Source organism: Pseudochaenichthys georgianus, chromosome 6 (assembly GCF_902827115.2).
Source record: "Pseudochaenichthys georgianus chromosome 6, fPseGeo1.2, whole genome shotgun sequence".
NCBI classification, from domain to species: Eukaryota; Metazoa; Chordata; class Actinopteri; order Perciformes; family Channichthyidae; genus Pseudochaenichthys; species Pseudochaenichthys georgianus.
In genome coordinates this window covers 33,516,441-33,537,062 of record NC_047508.1, presented here as the reverse complement: position 1 = coordinate 33,537,062, position 20,622 = coordinate 33,516,441, and the positions used below count along the sequence as shown (strand labels likewise).

Sequence of the window (20,622 nt, the reverse complement as noted above, 5' to 3'; positions counted from 1 at the left end):
TCAAATCATCACTTTACTTTTAATATAATAGTAATAATAATAAATGGTATTTGTATAGCGCTTTTCCTAATGCCCAAAGACGCTTACATATATAACTATAATATAGTTATAATAATGCAGTAAACTAAATGACTATAATATAGTCCGTACTATATTATGGTGACAGTGTCATTAATTGTTTGCGTTTGTTGTGTACATTTTGTATTTCTGTGTCTATCAGTCCAGAAACTACGAATATATATATATATATAGGGAAAAAATGGGTCTCCTTCGAGCCGGATTTGAACCAGCGACCTAAGGATTTCAGCTGATTGCCTCTACAGTCCTCCGCTCTACCAACTGAGCTATCGAAGGGACGATGTTCAGGGGAAGCGTGGTACAAAATTTAAAGAGGACGTGTTAATCGGTGTTAATGTTCGTAGAGCTTTCCAACAAAGCTAACAGCTAACTAAAGCATTCAAATAGACATAATAGCCACGCGCTAATGTAAACTAACACTACCGAACGTCCGCTAGCTAGTTAGCTACCTAGCCAAAGTAACTTAGCGTCGACTGAAACTCCTTGGAAGAAATACATTGGACGTAAGTAGTAGCTAGCGTTGCAAGCAAACCCTCAAAAATAGCGGTAGTTTTAAAGAATACTGATGGCCTAAAGTTAGTAGCTAACAGAGTTAAATGAACGCCCAAGCTAGCTACCTGTTATTTACGTTAGTAGGTTACGTTCTTACGTTTCGTTTCTCACACAGTTTGCTGAGTTGCACACCTTTGACCCATCCTATTTTTTAAACAAATTAAAAAGACATGAAGCTAAAGATTGGTACATGACTGGTGCACTTATAAATATGCAGTTTGAATCGTACCTTTGTTGCCCTGTAAACAGAAACACACAGGTAAGCGGTGCTTGCTAAAGATCCATCTCAGGCGTATGCCAACATGTGTACTAGTTCCATGTGTTTAGCCTTAAATTCACACTGGGCTACTTGTTTTGTTCTGAAACAATTTATTAACAGGCCTTTTTGCTTACCTGTTAATGCAATACAAACAACAGAGCTTCAATACAGACAAGTGTTTGGTATGAATTTAGCTCTTGTGCAACATTGCAACTATGTGAATGGATGTATTTTTGTGTATTTGTGCTAATGTTCATTGTGTGCTGGTTTTTACAGTGTTTTTGTCATCCAGCTAACAATAAGAAAATAAAAAATTAGGAGGTAGTCTTATTAAAAACTGAAGCTAGGCCAGTAGGCCCAATACCACAAGAGAACTAACTCCCCTTAACAGGTAATTGTCATTGATTATAAGCTTGGATCTCATGTTTAACAACATAATTTGGACGTTTTAGTGACTGTAATCAAACTACATGACTATAATAAATCAGTCTGGACTGTTTTAAAAGCTGTAGTTACAGAGGTGTGTTCCTGGGTTCAGGCATCACTTTGAAAAGTGGTAACCAGCAGCCGCTCTTATCATCACTGCCATCATGTACAGTGCTATAAACAACAGGAACAAGCAGGCGTACTGTTTTTAACCCTCTATGGCAGGGGTGTCAAACTCAAGGCCCGGGGGCCACATTCGGCCCGCGACTTCATTTTATGTGGCCCCACAAGAGCTTGCAAAGAATATAATATGTTTATTATACGGTTACATGCTACAGAAGCATGTTGCCCATAAACTACATGTCCCACAATGCATCTCAAATATGAGTTTTTTTCTCAGAATTTGCCTTTTTTCTTCAAAATATGCATTTTTTTCATAGAATTCCTTTTTCTCAGAATTAGATTTTTATTTCAAAATGTCACTTCTATTTCTTTTTTCTCCAGAATTTGGCTTTTCTTTTTAAACCATTTTGGGACATACGCACTGAAGAGACTTGCAATTATTTGCCCTCGACTTCTGCTTTCAGACGTAATTAATTATGAAGTTATTACCCTATCCGATGATAATCCAATGCAGAGGCAATGATGTAATATAATATAATACATTATTTTATATATATGATATATTTATATATGTATTTCTATATAGTATTAAAGTTACAACCGGCCCTTTGAGTGCAACCATAATGCTGATGTGGCCCGCGATGAAATTGAGTTTGACACCCCTGCTCTATGGCATGACTTTTTATTTTGGGAGGAAAAAAATGTTTCACCATGTGTTTTAGGAGCTTAGGGGTCCCTGATATTATATCAATTATAACATGTGACCCCCCCTCACCCCTCAACCAGGGGTTGGTTTGTTGCCTCAGTGCAACACTGTGCTACGAGGGTATTGAAACACCAAGGATTTCTACAATTCAGAAGAAATAGAAAAGACAACTCTATATGAATTCAAAAGGTTTTCTGTGTGTGTGTGTGTGTGTGTGTGTGTGTGTGTGTGTGTGTGTGTGTTTGTATGTCTCTCTCTGTGTGTGTGTGTGTGTGTGTGTGTGTGTGTGTGTGTGTGTGTGTGTGTGTGTGTGTGTGTGTGTGTGTGTGTGTGTGTGTGCGTCTGTGTTTGTGTCTGTGTGTGTGTGTGTGTGTCTATGTGTGTGTTTGTGTCTGTGTGTGTCTGTGTGCCTAACCCTATCTTGACCTTCACTGTCCTCACTGTCAGACGGAATAGCCCTAACAGCCTGATCGTGTCCCTTCTGCCCATAACAGGTTGTGGGGTCCATTTCCTGTAAATATCAGTAGATGTAAAAACATTGATTAGGTTTATCATTTTACAGCTGAGCACATTTGCACACTTGTATGATATTGCCTGGAAAAAAGTGGTCAAGTGGCACAGTGTTGCCCTGAGGCAACGCACAAAAAAACATAGTTTTAGCTAATTAATAAATACATAATAAGTCTTTAAACAATCAAATATACTTCTTTACGTATTCATGTCTGCATGTATTTTTTATTTTAAGTTGTGTACATTTCTAATATGTTAAAAAGTGAAATGTATCTTACCAAGTGGTGGCCCTGAGTCCCCTGCAGCTTTGCTTGCAGAAAGGACTGCTCCACCCCCAGACAAAATGCCACACCCATATAATTCCCTCATTTTATTGGACACCAGCATGTCAGGTGACATTGTGTATATTTAAAAAAATAAAAATATTTAGAGGGCCAGTGTGAGTTCGAAAAAAGTGGTTTGTTGCCTGAGGGCAACAGTATGCTGTAGAGGGTTAAAATGTTTTTGGAGGATTTTATCTGTGTATATCAGAAACACTGTGTTGTTGTCTATGCATTACTGCTGCAAAGGGGATATTTTAGATGGTTAGCTCTGTAAAGGAAACGTGCATTAAACATTACAGTTACAAGAGTAGATTTCTAATTATAAATAGGAAGGATCTTCAACAAGCTTTGCTACTGCACTTCAAACCGACACAAACTAAATGATACTGTGAATGTCTTAAATTAATATGTTATGTTCATTAACCCCCTTTTGATAGACAATAGTGGAAGATCTAAGAATTATATTTTAGTTGTGATTCTAGTTTTTTACAGTTTTGTGTATTTTTTTGGGTTGTGCAATCAGGATGCAGGACAAAAGGCTTCTCTGAAGTGAAAGATTGATATTTGGCCATAAACAGATTAAACATACGAAAAAGACACATTGGACATTTCTGGAAAACAGGCTTCTTTTTTGAATGCAGCTCTGAAATGCTTTACTGAATATCTCAACACACTCTTGACATGTCTGCCTGCAGGTAAATTAGTTTTATATTCATGAATAATCAATGGTGACATTATAATTAGCGACATATTTATCATAATTTAATGTCCCTGGGATGAGCATTGAGGAGCTTTATTACATTACATTACATGTCATTTGTTAGACGCTTTTATCCAAAGTGACTTACATACATTCAGTACTGTACTTTATGATTTAATCTGTTTGAAAATCCAACAAGCTATATTTTCATGGATAATGACCAAGAGTCAGCGCTCAATATCGAACCCTTCTTTCGCAATTTCTACCACTAGGCGGCAGTATTCCCCTATTTTCTTTCTTGAATCAACCATGGAATCAACACACTTATTATATGCTATTAGATATTTTTTTAATTGAGAAAATCAGCACATTTAGGGTTCAGGTCATACAAATGTATTTACCTTTACAAATATAGTGTGTCCTTGACTTCAGTTTCTTGTGAGGGGGTTTGAGTATCAGGACATTATGGTTTTACCTTGGATTGCATGTGATGTAACGAGTAAATATTACTAACCCTGCAAGGGGAAATTCAGTTTTCAAACCATCTCACACTGCAATTCCTCACATTGTTACATAACAGCACCAAGCAAGGGGCATACCCCTGCAGAATTAGATTGTAGCATTACTCAATAAACCCATTATACATTAACAAGATCGGGGAAGTATCTGAGAAGCTATTGGTATCAGTGAGTGACAGAAAAACACCAGTTTTCTGAACACTGCTTTACTTTGTGCGAGTATTTGATGTTTATCTTGAGAGGTTAAGTCAATCAACAGACTAAGATTTCCACATTCAAAAGATAGCAACTTTTAAAAACCAAATATGATGCATGTTACAGTGCCACCTACTACCTACCTAGCCCTAAAGCTGTGAACATTGAAGCGGTGTGATGCTTCAATCATATTTATGTAGTAATATAACAAAGGACCTTTGTGTTTTATGTGTATCTTACTTTTAATATATATTTTACCAATTACATCTGTCTTTACTTGTAGTGTTTTTTTCTTCCATTTTGCCACTTTGACCTTGTAAAGGATCTGGATTCTTCCATTGGGGAAAGCTCAGGGAGATTCAAACCAAAAATCAAGGAGTCTGTTGAGCATAAAAGAGACGCGAAAATTGCTATCAGTAAGGTTTATTAAAGGCTTCAAATGATAAATAGCAATACTTGCTGTCCGTCTGCTCTGTGTAAATTAAGATATATTCAGCAGGGTCATGCTAGTGAGGCAGCAGACATTCCTCTCATAAGGCAGGCTTGAATCTTCTCCATCCCTTACCGAGATTATCATCCTGTCCGCCCCTTCACTGAGAATCCCCTGGGAGCTACTTAACCTCACCTGCCTGAGGTAAAGTCTGAAGGGTAGATCTTCCAGACGTGTTACTATCCATCATAACAGCTTCAACATGAATGTTATCCTCATTCCAGCACCCACAGTCAAATGTTTTACGGCTCTCTTTTTCATTAAAGTGTTTTTAAAAGCACTAAATAAAAACTAAATGGTACAGTCGGTGGAAAAGTAAAGAAGATTTTTTCTCTCAGCAGTTTTAGCTGGGAAAGCCAGAAGGCATCTTCATTATTAACAACAGCCAGCAGCCAGCATTCCAAGGTCACTGTCAGTCAGTTCCTCACGGGCCGTCCCATGTGACCAATAATGCTTTTTGTAAGACAGGCACCTTTCAGTGTTTTACTATCACCATATACAATAGACAACACAGTTTCTGATGGCTGTTCAACATGGGCATTTTTAAATGACACCTACACAATTATGGTCAATTAAGTAATTAAAACATCAATGTGTCCCATCTCCATTCTGCATGCCAATGAAATACACATGCTGCCATGACAAAAAATGCGGGATGAAAAAAGTATATCTATCTATATCTAATCTAATACACTAATTAGTATTTAGTATAATGTTTTGGAGGTAAGTGTACAATATATTACAATAGTATACTTTTGTATTGATAGGAGCTGTAACTGTTGAGCACTGAGATTATTTTCCTATTTAACATTTCACAAACAACAGGTAAAAGCACATTTTTCTGAAATAGTCTATATGTTTATGAGGATTCTCGTATTTGCAGGCAGTGAAAAGAGTTTCCTTTTCATAAATACAATACAACTTTCAAGAATTTCCCAAACTGGCATCAATAAAAGTATATCTAATCTAATTTATTTATGAAACAACATCTACACAGATACAACATTTGGACATAAAATACATAGAATCGTGAAGATACATATAGTTTTTAGTAATGTAAAACATAGGGTTACTATCAGTATGATGACCATGATACAGGGGAAGCAAGCAAATAGTTAAAAAAAAAAGAAACGCATACAAATGTGATTTTTGATATTAGAAATGTCCACCTGTTTGGCAGTATTTCAGTGTTCACCTGTCAGATACAAACTAATAACGCACACCTGTAGTTTGTCCAATGATAACAACCTGATACTCTTCCTCTTGGTCTGTAATACTGTATGTTTTTTTTGGGTTGCTTTTATTCATGCCATATGTTCGTTGACCTGACACAAGTACAGTTCGCCCTCTGTGGGTTTTCCGTTACCACTCTCATAACACTAAAACATAAAAGTGGGGCACATCCCCTTGCCTGTGCTTCATGAAGGTGAAACTCCCACTACTCCTTTGTTGCTGTGTCCACTTTAAAACCCAGGCTTGTGTTCAGTCATCTGGTGAGTCTTTCCTGTGCAATAAGCGAGCGTGTCAAAAGGTGACATAAAATATAGAGCATAAACTTCCAGAAGTGTCGGTGGAGGGGGTGAGGGGAATGTGTGTTGAGGCATTTACTCGGGGTAAGTAGTATCAAGAGACTTTCTAGTGTAATTGTATAATATAAATACCCAACTGTTGCTGCCACATAAGTTACATCATGAGAAAGAGTTGCATTTTAGGACAAATATTTTTCACAAATTCTTTTTCACTTTGGTGTAATTTCAGATTAAACTGTCTGATAAAATGAGGGCGAGCTGAATGTTATGACTAGAAACAAGCAGACAGATAGCAATGATAAACGTCATAGAAATGGAAGCAAAGAGAAAGAAATATAGTGTCAGAAGGTGTTTGGAGCCCGCTGTTTATTGCCTATAGCCTGTGGGCAAGGCACCTACCATCCTCGCCTCGCCTGCAGCGTGTCTGGATTTTTGTCTGGCTTTTACAGGAGAGTAGACACATTAGTTGCAAGGGTTGAGACGGTTCAGCGAGCTTAAGGTACTAGGTGACATGGCAGCATTGGGAGGGGGGGATATCCTTTTACAGTCTGGAAATAAAGCAGCACTGGACCCTTGTCAGTCATCTTATTGGGCCATTAGATGTCGAGGCCCCAGCAGCACCACTGAGGTCCAGCAGCAGACTGTAGACAGGCAGGCATAAAGGTTTCCATTTGGTATTGAATTATCCATAAGCCTCAGCTTGTCCAAGCATTGCATATGATTATGGCAATAACTCGTTTTTTTTATTGACAAAGAGAACAGTAATTTCTCCTTAAATGGAATAGTTAAATTACATTTTGGATAATATGTTTATTATTTTTCTTGCTGAGAATTTGATGTTTAATGTAAATATGAAGCTACAACCATGCAGCAGCCTGTTAGCCTAGCTTAGCAAAAAGACAGGAATTAGCTAGCCTGGTATTGTAAAGTAACAAAATCCACCTTCAAGCTCTTCAAAAGCTCACGTATTAGATGCTACATACAGTATCTTACTTGTTTAGTTATACAAAATCTGAAGTGTGAGAACAACACATTGGCGTTTTCTGGGGGGTTTAGGTATAATAATAATAAATTATATTTATATAGCGCTTTTCTACAACTCAAAGATGTACGGTGGCCCTGAAGTGCAAGACACCACAGAATTTCAGAAAACACCACAGCATTTCAGAAAACACCACAGCATTTCACATTGGACGGAAAGGGTATTCCTTTAGGAGCCAGAGAAGCACTGCTGTGCTTGGTTGTTTTTGCTGCCAGTCAAGAAATGACGCTTCGTGATTGGTCAACACCCGACAGCGAAATATGTCCCAACACATCAGCCGTTAGCACACACTCAGATCTCACAGCTCCTTATATCTGTTCAGAAACTGGACACAAGTTAAACATGTACAAACCACAGACTGTCTATGTCATGGCGAATACAGTCGCAGCTTTATTTATGTCTGTATGACGTTGTTGTGAGTGTGGACAGAGCAGCTACAGGTTAGTTTAGCCTGATGGATCCGATTCCATTCAGAAAACAGGCATTTTAAAAGCTTTTCGCCTGCCGTCTTATCTGCAGACTTGTCAAAGCGTTAATTCATGGTTTTTACTAACCGTTATCAGTATGTAGTTACTTCGGCATCACGTTGAAACGTGTATTACAATTAAATCACGGTCAAACATGTTCATTTTGTTGTAGCTGGTATCTCCCATAGGATTTACATGGAGATACGCCCCGCTCCCTCTCCAGCGCCTCTTGTTTGAATGACAGGATCAAACACAGCTGACAGCCGCGGTGAAACTCGAGCGATAAGAGCGATGCGAATATTGGGTGGTCTACCATAGTATTTACATGGAGATAAGCCCCTTAAAAACCATGAATTAATAAAGCATTAATTCTGTGTTTACTCCTGTCATTCAAACAAGACGTGTAAATCCTATCGGAATCGGATCGATCAGGCTAAACTAACCTGTAGCTGCTCCGTCCACACTCACAACAACGTCATACAGACATAAATAAAGCAGTGACTGTATTAGAAATGACAGACAGTCTGTGTTTTGTATGTTTAACTTTTGTCCAGTTTCTGAACATGAGGAGCTGTGAGCTAACAGCTAACGGCTGATGTGTTGGGCCAATCACGCAGTCATTTCTTGACTGGCAGCAAAAACATCCAATCACAGCAGTGCTTCTCTGGCTGGCTCTGTCCAATCACAAACAAGAAGTGTTCTCCCTAAAGGAATACCCTTTCCGTCCAATGTGAAATGCTGTGGTGTTTTCTGAAATGCTGTGGTGTTTTCTGAAATGCTGTGGTGTTTTCTCGAAATGCTGTTGTGTTTTCTGAAATGCTGTGGTGTCTTGTGAAATGCTGTGGTGTCTTGCACTTCAGGGCCACCGTAGTAACGCTTAATATAATGCTAATATAATAATAATAATAATAATAATATATAATATTAGTATAGGCCTTTTTGTTTGCTGACCTCCTGTTTTCTCAGCTGACAGGAATCCTGAAAGTGAGGGTGTGCAACAACAAAAAAGGTTTAGCACATTTTATAATATGCTATTTGTATGGATAGACAAACAAGTTATAATTGTGTTAATCAGTTAGTTTTAGAGTTGTTGTTGATTTTATTACTAATGGACAGCGCAACGTTTCCCCCCTGGTAACAGCCGTTGTGCAAAACTAACCTAATCCCATGATGGCTGTATATCTTCTTATCGCTAAAGCGAATAAAGGTATATCCCAAAATATCCTTCAGTGATTCGGCTCAGTAGAATTCAAGATGTGTAGCAGAGTAAAATGATGAACAGCTGGTCTTAAAGAGAGTTAAGGAATTTGTTTGTCATGTGTTTGCTTTCATCCTGCCAGGGGAATACACCACAGACTGGCTGAGATTAGACATCCTTCCTCTGCAGCATTTTTCACGGTGACTCCTGGGATTTTAGGATCAAAAAACATGCAAGTGATCTACAAAGACCTTTGCCCCGGCGGATCATCTGGAGACAACCAAAATAACCCATGCAAATCTAAAGACATACAGACATGCACCCTGTTTGGAACAGAACAGGCCATCACTGACGGGACTAGCAGTATTCAAGGAATGTCCTGATCCGGGACGCCTCAGGGAGGAGACTGAGGAAGCCCCCCCTTCTCCTACTTTAATATATACACACATATGAGAGGATGATACATGTGACAGGTCATGTTCACATGTGAGAACAGATTACTCCTGACCTCATGTATTCAGAGGTGATTCATATTCTCAGGGACACCTTTCCCTTTTCATCTTCACTCAACAGCCTGTCCTGTCTTTAGCTGTCTACGCTCTAAAGTTTTTTACATGGTATCAAATTATTGTTGTACATGTGGTAAGCCACTGGCAAACTACCTGTTGTATCACATGACCTTTTCTTTCTTCTTGATACATCTCTTTTGAAACAATGAGGTGATGTCACTGTTTGAGTTTTTTTTTTTAAATGGTGTGCAACTTGATGATTATTGGGGTCAAGGGTTGTGCGACCCCTCAGGTCTCGGGCTGCTGTCTGTTTGACGGGGCAGGTAAAGTGAGGTTAATGAGTGGCAGTTAGAAATAAGTGATATGTGGCAGGAATGCATCACAATCACATACTTGTCGGTCAGCAAGAGCCTGGGTGGTTTGTGGAGGCAATCTAAATGTCTCCCTTATTGTTTTAAACCAGTGATGTTCTACTTTAAATATGACAACAACCAACTTTATAATTATGGATTGAGAAAGAATACAAGTTAATAACGGCCTGGTGTTAAAAAGGCTTATAAGAAATACATGTATTAGTTTGAGGCTAATTAAAATGATCATTTCGTTGAGGGTGATGACAAAGTGTTTACACATCATTATCATAATCAAAACATCCACTTTAAACTGCATGTATTGTATGCAAATAAGTCTTTAAAAGTTTGCATATTGCTTCTTTTTTGAATTTGGGGAACCAGTGTGGGCGGGGTCTGGGAGAAGACAAGAGGAGGAAGGCGGTGCTAACCTCTTCATATTCCCAAATGTCAATGAACTAGCCACAGCAAATTGAACCCTGAAGTGCATGGGCTGAAATAATTTGAGTGTAATGACTGCAGTTAAATCTAACGAGGCGTTTCAACACCATGAAAGAGAGATGAAAACTCAATTCTGCTGAGTTTGTTTTACTTCCGTAAGCGTTTGGCAGTAGATATTTATCGAAAAGGAACATGTTGGATTATTAACGACTGGATATCTTTGGATCAAGCTGTTGAGTACGCCTTCTTACACGACAGGTGATTTTGTGTGAGAGTACAACAACCTCTCCAGGATGAGACTGTGGACTTTACTTGTTATTTTCCCGATGTGCGCATCCTCTCCTCTGCCAGTCGGTGAGTTTGAGACTTTTACGCACGCACTTTCTGAATGTGTTAAAAACAAGCATTGCCCGTGCTAATCTGGGAAAAGTTCTATCCACGTGCCTAACAGCATCATATGAGCAATAAAGGGAGTTGAGGAAAGCGGGAACTGAACATCGCAACATGCCCTATGTTCAACAGTAATTGTCTTTAACCTGACTCAAATGTTACTCTATTGAACGTCTTTTTTTCCCTTACAGAAGTGTCTAAATCAAAAGCTGTGGAGAGCCGCTGCTCCGGCCGAGCCTGTAACCCGCGCATGGGCAGCTTGGCGCAGGGCAGAGTCCTGAGCACCCAGTCGGTGTGCGGCTCCAACTTCTCGGAGCCCTACTGTGTCTACAGAGAGACTGCCTCCCCCCGGAGCAGGGAGTCATGCTCGCCAGCAAAATGCAGCAAGTGCAACTCCGCCATCCCCGGTCAGGCGCACCCTCCCTCCGCCATGAGCGATTCCTCGTTCCGCTTCCCGGACACCTGGTGGCAGTCTGCAGAGGGGGTGAAGGAGGAGATGCTCCAGCTGGATCTGGAGACGGAATTCCTCCTCACCCATCTCATCCTGGTGTTCCGCTCCCCCCGCCCCGCTGCCATGGTGCTGGAGCGATCCCAAGACCATGGGCACACGTGGAGGGCCCTCAGGTACTTTGCCAGGGACTGCGAGGAGGTGTTTGGCCTGGCAGAGGGGTCGTCAGTAGGGGAGAGTGGAGCAACTTGCACCTCCAAGTATTCAGGAGCATTCCCTTGCACCAGAGGAGAGGTGAGTGCAGCACAGTGAGAGGTTTAGACACATTGCATGGGTTGGAAAGTGGTGTGACAGTGAGAATGAGAGGGGTATGGCAGGGGGCCATATACAAATAAATACTACTGCTGCACGTAATATAAAAAGAAGAAAGCAATAACAAAAAATATGTTGTTTTACCGAGTAATAGGTACATCACTTCACTGGAAACAAACCATGATGTGCATTGTTGGTATTTTCTATGTCTTGCCTGCTTAAGTGCTTTTGACAGCTCAGGGAAAAAAAGGAGCTGGAAAATTACAGTCTTTCACATCTTTACTTTAAATTTAGGATGCAAATCTGACCTGTAGATCCACCTCTTGGGAAGCATTGAACAAAAACACTGTTGGTGGTATTTCCATCCCAAAATCTATCACTTTTTCAAATGCATTATAAAGTAAGAATGCAGAGTTGTTTTAACAATCAAATCATTTATATAACAGTTCACTGCAGTGGCAAATTATGTGTAGGGGTCGACTTGCAGTAGACAATGGTGTCTGATCCGTTAGATATACTTGAAATGACTGAAATTGATATTGCTTCTACATTTCTTTCCAATGTTGACCTCACTGAAAATGCTGCCAGAGATTCCCTCAGCGCTTCTCAGCAACAACACTCACCATCTGCCCTGCTCTTGTTGTCAATTTATTGCCACATCGATTAACTTTAATCTGATATCACACAACACTGAACAAACACTAGCTTTATAAACTGACCTCCTCTGATACGTTCTTTTGTTAGGCCCGTTCTTTAAGTCACAAACTCTTTTGACATGCAAGGCTATAAGATAAATTCATCTTTACCTCTAATGCATTTTTGACGCTGCTGTTCCACCACAGATGGTGTAAAAGCGAGACTCTCACTGGATACTAAAGATTTGTTTTGCTCCAAAGAGCCTCAGACCACGCTGGGAGGTTCTGGTTGAACGTCTGAATGAATGCTGTACTGTGTATGGCTTTGACTGATCTCATAATTGCAGTGTGTTTGCATCAAGTATGTGTCTTGCTACAGTATGTCAGCTCTCTTGTGTAAGCCTTTTTATAATTGGTGTCTCTGTTGCACAACAGACAAAGACATCACAAAATGTTGTGTGAAAATGTAGAGTTTGACATGAAGTAACCCTTCAGACATCGTATACTTAGCTTTAACTCTCCGCTTGCAGTAATGAGCTGAATGATACACATTCAGATTGGTAATTTGCAGTTATTTTAGGCTACAGTAAATCTTGTTGTTTACGGTACCACTTACCGTATGATGTCATTATACAACATATGTTTGTGCTATTGCAAAAGTATGTCTCTTGTGTATAATTCAAACAATGTAGGATGTATACATGGCACTGACTTACTGATATATGTCACAGTTCAATTTAATAGAATCAATTAAGGATAAAAAGCTATTGGTTTTTCATTCTTAAAAACTGTTTTCTTTTCTGCCTCTACTGAAACACAGGACTGCTGAGATTATTTATATTAAACCGGAGGTATTGAGTACATGGTTTGTCCACAGTGTATTTATACATATCCACATTTGCTTTCTGCGTTCGATTTGAATCCTTTAAAATTCCTAACTCAATCCTTATTGTGTGCCTGACAGTTTTTTCATTCCTTCATTCATGTGCATATTTTCATAAACAGACGGAGCGGACGTATCTGAAAGATCAACATTCATCTAAACTTAACAAGATAGAACAAGAACCATTTATCAATGTTTGGTTTGGAGCAAGTCTGATTTTCTTAGAAGAGCTTTCTTTTTGATAAGCATGAAAGGCGAACCAGATTGATGCCTGTTTTTTATTATGCAGGCGGAGAAAAGAGAAACTGACATAATTTATGTTTAGTCATGGTCTGTCAGTGTCTCTAAGGTCAGCTGTTTCACATGTTGGAGAGGCTTGAACAAGTGGAGTAAAACAGATTTTGAGTTTTCTCTTTGCTTTAATCCCCAGGTGATCTACAGAGCGCTGTCTCCCTGGGACTCGGTGGACCCGTATGGACCCGCCGCCCAGGACCAGCTCATGATCACCAACCTGCGCGTCCGCCTGCTGCAGCGCCAGCAGTGTCCCTGCCAGGCCAAACACCCTGGAGCCGCCCTGCTCCCCACAGACCACTATGCCATCTATGATTTTATTGTCAAAGGCAGTTGTCTTTGCAATGGACACGCTGACCACTGTGTGCCAGCCGAGGGCTACCAACCCACTAAACAGAAGACCGACAACATGGTGAGCCATTCTCAGCTGGATTATGTGAAAATACAGCATGCAGGTGCACAAAACTCAACCTGCTGCTCTGTTGTTAAAACTTACCGAGATATTTTGCTACCCTGACGTCCGTCGGTGGTTTCATTTTGTCTCCATTTTATTTGTTTATGTGGTGAGATTGCGAGTCCAGGGTTAAGGGTTTTTTCCCACCACTCCCTTGTTACTCAGCTGTGTGCTGGTATGTGCCACTGAAGCTGGAGGCTGCAGTGAAGCCTGGATATCAGGCCCCGGCTTTACCTACCATTACAGGGATTTAAGGATGTGGAAACCTTAATTATGGTATTCAGGCTAATGCTTAAACAACCAAAGTCTTGGTCGAGTTAGTCTCTTTACTGTAAATGGAAAATAGAAGCACTAGTTTAATTCCAACACAGTTTAATGGGGTGTAGACATGTTAACTGTAAATGTTGGTATGTTGAAACATTTAAGAAGTATTACGCATTAGGGGCAAGGCTTCAGGAAATCGGGCTCAATGAAAAGAGTAATGCTGACTATAGACAAACAAATGAATCAAAATCAGTCGGATCCATGTCAAGCTTAAATGTTTTTAAAAGCTTATCACAGCTATATATTCATTTATAGGCTGATGAAAGACTCATGATTAACCATCCAACCTGCCCAGAGTAAAAAAACACCTCAAACAATTGACAGTTAAAGAAAAACACATTGAAAACTCTTGAATCCCAAAGAATACAGTACAATATGAGACGGTGTAAAGTATGTTGCAATACTCTTTAGCACATTAAAAACACTATGTGAATAGTTAAAAGATGGATGCCGATACAATGAAATAACCATGTTTCTGTGTGTGTTGTTTTCCTGGCAGGTCCATGGCAAGTGTGTGTGCAGACACAACACGGCCGGGCAGCACTGCGAGCGCTGCGCCCCGCTCTACAATGACCAGCCCTGGCAGGCTGCCAACGGCATCACAGGGACACCGCATGAGTGCCAGAGTGAGTGATGGGCACAGAGAGTCAAATGCAGAGTAGGACACACAGCATGTAGACGTATCTCCAAGATGAATTTAGCCTCATAAATCAGAGGTGGCCTTTTAGACGCTCATGCATAACAGAGCCTCTATCTTTAATGTAAGCCCATGTAAAAGTTATCATTGATGTCACCGGGGCTTGGAGAGGTCCGCCAAGCAAAGTGTGTTTAATTAAACATGTCCATCTCTTCCTAGAGTGCAAGTGTTACGGCCAGGCCAAGAGCTGTCACTTCAGTCGGGGATTGTGGTTGGCTACAGGACGGCGCAGTGGGGGGGTGTGTGACGACTGCCGCCACAACACAGAGGGCCGGCACTGCCAGAACTGTGCGAAGGGCTTCTTTAGAGACCCCAGCCGACCAAAAACTGCCCCGGACTCCTGCAAAGGTATGGCCCTTAAATCTTTTTCTTCACAGTGTAGCCTTTTTTCTTCCTTAAAGCATAACTCTTCTGGATGAATGCCAGCAGAGAATTCCAATTAAGAAGGGGAGCCTTTGATATTTTGAGGGCAGTAATGGAGATTTGATTTTTCTTTTGACCCTTCAGATTAAAGCAGATTTATCTCTTGATAAGGGCATTTCCCCCCGGCACCTTTCTGAGTCACTGCCTTCCCAGTGATGAGATCGTAAGATGACTCCATTGCGCTCCTAAGCAGGAATGACGGAGACCGCACTGTCTTGGAATGTGACTGTAATTGCAAACAATGGAGGAATTTCCCATGGACCATGCGAGCACATTTCTCCCATTCTTGCCCTTTCCCCCCGCCAGGCATGCCGAAGCATTTTTAAGAACAAACGAGCCGTTTTTGGAAACAGTTGAAGCAAGTCTGTAACAAAATCAATCTGTCATCACAAGGGACCATCAGGCGGCAGGCCGGACAGCGTGGAGTGGGAGTGATTTACTGTTTGTTTTTGCTGCATCTGCTTAAAGCATGTTGAATACACCCTCGCAGCTTGCCGCTTGCAACCAGAGGATTATAAAATACCGTTAACCTGAAGAATGGGTAGATGTAGTTAACCCATAATGGAAAGAATTACCTTTTTCTTTTTGCCTAAAAATGAATAGATTTACTAAGTTATCTGAATGCGTGTCCTTTATTGGACAGACACAACCACATTTTATAGAGAAACGCTAACAATGAGCTGAGTTCTACAAACAAAATAAAAGGTTGCTTGGTGTCCGTCACAAAGTATTGTACATTTTTGTGTCGATATTACAACTCTGTTACCATGCATCCCTCTGTTAATGTATAACGTTCACGAAAATGCACATAAAAAGAGAATAATGAGAAGGAGAGGCTTTCAATTCAGACTGCCCCCTTATTGCACACCTTTATTACTCCCTGTAACTGCTACTTTATTTTACTGGTGAAATGTTCTCAACTATCTTCTAAATACAAAAGAAAAACAATTGCCATGGGAGTTCACTGTGTACACTCTGTGTTTGTGCTTTCAAGTACGCTCATCCTTTTCATACATGGAAGCTCGTACAGAGTGCCAGAAAAGGAGACGCATGTTTTGACCCTCAAATGAAATGTTAACATGCTATTGTTCTTCTCTGCAGCCTGCTCCTGCCACCCTGTGGGCTCCGTCCTCTCTGGAGGTAGCACTCTGTGTAACCCTAGCAGCGGGGAGTGCACTTGTAAGCCCGGTGTCGGAGGCCCACGCTGTGACAGCTGCATGCTGGGATACTGGGGGCTCCATGAATACGGCTGCCGTCCATGTGACTGCACGGGGGATTGTGACCCCTACACCGGGGACTGCATTCCTGGGTGAGAGCCAAGGCTTTAATACCATATCCATATGTATTGTACTTGGATTAATTGATGTATGGTGTGGAGGTGGAGTGCATTCTGGATGTTTAACACTGAGTGGAGCTCTGCCTCTGACTGGTTTTACCTCTGCGGCACAGCTCAGATGTGGAGGTCTTCTATACAGCCACCGGCCACATGGGACACAGCAGCAATAACAGTGAGACGGCACTCTTTTTGGTAGAGGAGCTTTTCTCTGCACTGCACCACTCTGGTGAGTCCCAGGTCAAATCCCACGTAATGCGCAGCATGCTCATCAGCCCACACGGACACAAGGCAGCGGCTTTGATCTTCAAACCCATACATTATGATGATCTCATTAATCATGTGTCATTTTTACAGAGAAATGCGAGTGTGTCGAAGTCACCCTGGGCAGCCCTAAACTCTTCTGTGCTGCGGAGTATGACTATGGTATGTGCTATATGACAAAGGAAGTAATTTAGAATTTAGACGGGGGAAGGTGGGTGAGACCTTTCAACCATATGAGTCTGGTTGTTTAAAACCCCAAAAATGTATCTAAAATAAATGTTTAATTTTATATATTTGTATTGTTTAGCATTCAGTGTCAGTTCTAAAAAACAGACGACAACAGAATACCAACCTAGAGGCTTCAAGGTAGCAACATGAAGGTAGCTCAAAAACCAAAATCCCTTGATCTACGTCCACTTCTTGTTTACAGTCTACATTATCTCATGCTTATTGATCCAATCACAGAAACATTGATTTATATTGGTAGTTGTTGAAAACTATTCAGGGAACCTTTTATTTAAAGTTAGAAAGATTATGCGTTGCTTCTCAAGGTCAAAGTTGAACTCTTATGTTGCAACTCTAGTTCATATTTTCCTTTTGAATCTACCAGACTTACATCCTTTAGATTTAATGCCCCTTATCTAAAATGTGCAGGCTGTGAAAAATCAGCAGTCTCCATGACCAAAGTAGAAACATGTCTGGCAGCGCTCCTTATGACTAATAAACTGATTTGGATGTGTACAATTGCGTTCCCCTTTAACCTTTTGAAATGAGGAGTGAAAATTATATTTCGTACTTGTTAGACTGCCCATTTATTTATTTGTTTTTGTCTCGACAGTCCTGGTGGTGAAGGTAATGTCCGCTCACGATAAAGGCTCCCATGCAGAGGTGGAGGTCAAGGTCAAGAAGGTCTTGTACCAGAACCCTCAGATGAAGCTCCAGAGGGGAAGCGTCACCCTCTACCCGGAGTCCTGGACCACCCACGGCTGTACCTGTCCCCTCCTCAACCCAGGTCAGCTGCAGCCACTTCCAATAAAACACTTTTTGCTCAGAAAGCAGAAGCTTTGTGCCGAATAGAGGTTCTTTGTCTATGCTCATCGAGGGTTTGAGCGGGTGCCAATGTCCTTGCATCACTCATTTAGATTGGACAATTACAGTTTAAAGATTAGAGCCACCTCTCCCTTATGAGACTATTTCACATCTAACACTTTCACAATAATCGTTTCTGGCAACTATATCCAAGCCATCCACATCAGCAAAGTGTTTAACCATTTTTAAAAATAGTTTTACAATGTTGTGCCCTCTTTTTGCACAATGTGATTTTTCTCCTGTTCAGTAGGGATGTAAGGATATATCGAGATATCGCGGTAAATAAATGTCTCAATACCGTCGTATTACATTTTTTTTATTTTTTAAAAAAACCTTTATTTAACCAGATGGTCCCATTGAGATCATCGATCTATTTTTCAAGGGAGACCTGTCCAACATGGCAGCAAGTAGGTTACAACATGAACATAAAACAACAGATAACACAAAAGGACATCGTATTTACAGGGCTACATGTACATACCTAGAGACATTGACAAGTACCAACAGTATATTTATATCTCGCCCTGTCAATAAGCCTCACCTTCTTGGCAACAACGGTATTGTTTTTGAAGTGGTGGAGAGACAATGCACAGTTTTACCCACTGCTGTTGCCCATGGCCAAAGCATATCTCTCTGTCCCAGCAACATCAGTACCAAGCAAGAGAGATTTTTCCACAGCTATATTGTAAACACCCAAACATCCCAGCTTCTACCTCGAAATGTGGACATGCTCATATTCCTAAAAGATAACCTTGATGATGCCGAGTGAGTGAGTGAGTGAGTGAGTTAGAGTTGAGTTACTTGAAAAACTAAAGTGAAACTTGATTTATTCTATTGCAGGGTCTGATTATTATATTGTTGACACTTTAAAATACTACTATCCTACTATGCTGTACAAATCAGATTTATTATTTAATAAAGAAAAAATATTCAAGTAAAAAAAAGAAAAATTCACATTGTTTTCCCTTTTTTATTTTTCAATATCGCGATAAATATCGTACCGTTGACTTTTTATCGCGATATTATCGTACCGTGAGTTGTTGGCATCGTTACATCCCTACTTCAGTGTATCTTAGTTAAAGCTTATTAAAGCTCATACTCTGTCTCTCCTCCAGATTCTGAGTATGTAGTGGCTGGTCATGAGGACTGGAAGACGGGCCGACTGATGATCAACACAAAGAGCTTGGTTAAACCGTGGAAAGCAACCCTGGGACGCAAAATCCTCCACATCCTCGGAAAATACTGTGGCCGTCGGTAGAACTGCAGTGGGATGGAGACAGTGAGGATAATCTGCGACATACGGTGTGCAGAATGAACAGAGGGACTGTTCCAATTGGGCATTACTTTGACACTAAATAGAAAGCAAACCAAACCCCATGCCTACTACAGGGGGTTTCACAGTTTCTTCTGTTTCTAAAAGGGAGTTCAAAGCCCCGAGAAACGGCTACAACGCCAAAGTGCCTGTGGTAGAAATCAGCACATACCTCACCAGACTACAGTCACCTAAGAGTCAAAGAGAACAAAGCAAGCCATAAAGACTTTCACCTTAACAAAGACAACGTGTTTTATTACTGTATTATATTTTTCCAGGTTATTTAATTAACAGTAAGTGTGTTAAAAACTCAATTACACTTTATTTCTGGGCCAGTGTTGCTGTCAGAATTGACGAGTCAGTCATGCCCTCCTGTATCAATTCAATTTAGAGCTGTTTACTCTGATATCTTGCACAGGCGCGGACTGAATTATCTTTGTCGCCTCACTGTTATTGGCGATAAATCATGAATGAAGTCATCACCAGATTGTGTGTGGATGTGCTCGATGTCCTTGGCAGGAGTCTGGGACTGTGCAGGTCAGAACAAGTAAATCCTGGATGAGGGGAGAGGATGAAAAAACATTAAAGGAATCAGGCGGCTTAATCTGAGCGGCTCTGCTCTGGCAAACTTGCCCGCCTGCTGTCTGACAAGAGCGACACACACTCCGCTCCACCCTCTCCTGTCTGGAGTACATGCAGCCGGCTAACACTCTGGATTTAGTTTGCTCTCTCAGCAGGTTCGGTTACGAGACTGTGTGATTGTCAGGTTGCTTCAGTCAGACTTGATTCTGTGAGGATTTTCTTCTCTCCTACTTCCATTTGAGGATTCACTTCCGATGGACTCTCTGAACCCTATCTGAACCAATGTGTGTGTGTGAGAAAGAGAACACACACTCTTTAAGCATTTCTCCTCCTGTGACTTCCTCTGCTCCTAGATTAATGTGTATTAAAAGCCTGGGTATTCATTGACATCACAGTTCATCGGATGCAGAGTCCACAGGCCATCTTTTGAGCCAGGCCCAGTTAAGAATAGGTCGGGTCCGCTGTCTCCAAGGAGAAGGACAAACTTTGTGAGGAGACATGAAGCATTCCTCAAACATGATATCAGCGCCCGTGTCCTTGTCCCAAAGACCTTACCAAAATAAGAGCAATGGGCTGGAGATTTCCTTGTAAAGGACAAAGTGGTGATTCAGGGGGCATGAATGTACTTTGCTGTTAATGTGATATTTGTAATGCTCTTCCTGTTTATTATATGTTATTTTTTTCCTCTAAGCTGTATAAATAACACATCAGTGTGCTCATTCTTAATGCTTCTGGGAAAAAGCGTGTTTACTTTCCATGACGACTTACA

At 40.8% G+C, this 20,622-nt stretch overlaps 1 protein-coding gene and 1 non-coding gene across 2 annotated transcripts; one reads left to right on the top strand and one right to left on the bottom strand.

Moving 5' to 3' along the window:
- Positions 1 to 266: 266 nt before the first annotated feature.
- Positions 267 to 354, bottom strand: trnay-gua (transfer RNA tyrosine (anticodon GUA)). Its single transcript is given in 2 exon segments — positions 267 to 302; positions 318 to 354. It is a non-coding gene; the product is annotated as a tRNA-Tyr (tRNA).
- Positions 355 to 10,440: 10,086 nt separating this feature from the next.
- LOC117447624 (netrin-4-like) lies at positions 10,441 to 20,579 on the top strand. The gene is made up of 10 exons (XM_034084401.1): positions 10,441 to 10,770; positions 10,998 to 11,548; positions 13,515 to 13,787; positions 14,653 to 14,779; positions 15,010 to 15,198; positions 16,375 to 16,582; positions 16,723 to 16,835; positions 16,964 to 17,032; positions 17,709 to 17,882; positions 19,075 to 20,579. The coding sequence occupies exons 1-10, from the start codon at positions 10,710 to 10,712 to the stop codon at positions 19,215 to 19,217; spliced, it is 1,908 nt and encodes a 635-aa protein (XP_033940292.1). The 5' UTR covers positions 10,441 to 10,709; the 3' UTR covers positions 19,218 to 20,579.
- Positions 20,580 to 20,622: the final 43 nt, after the last annotated feature.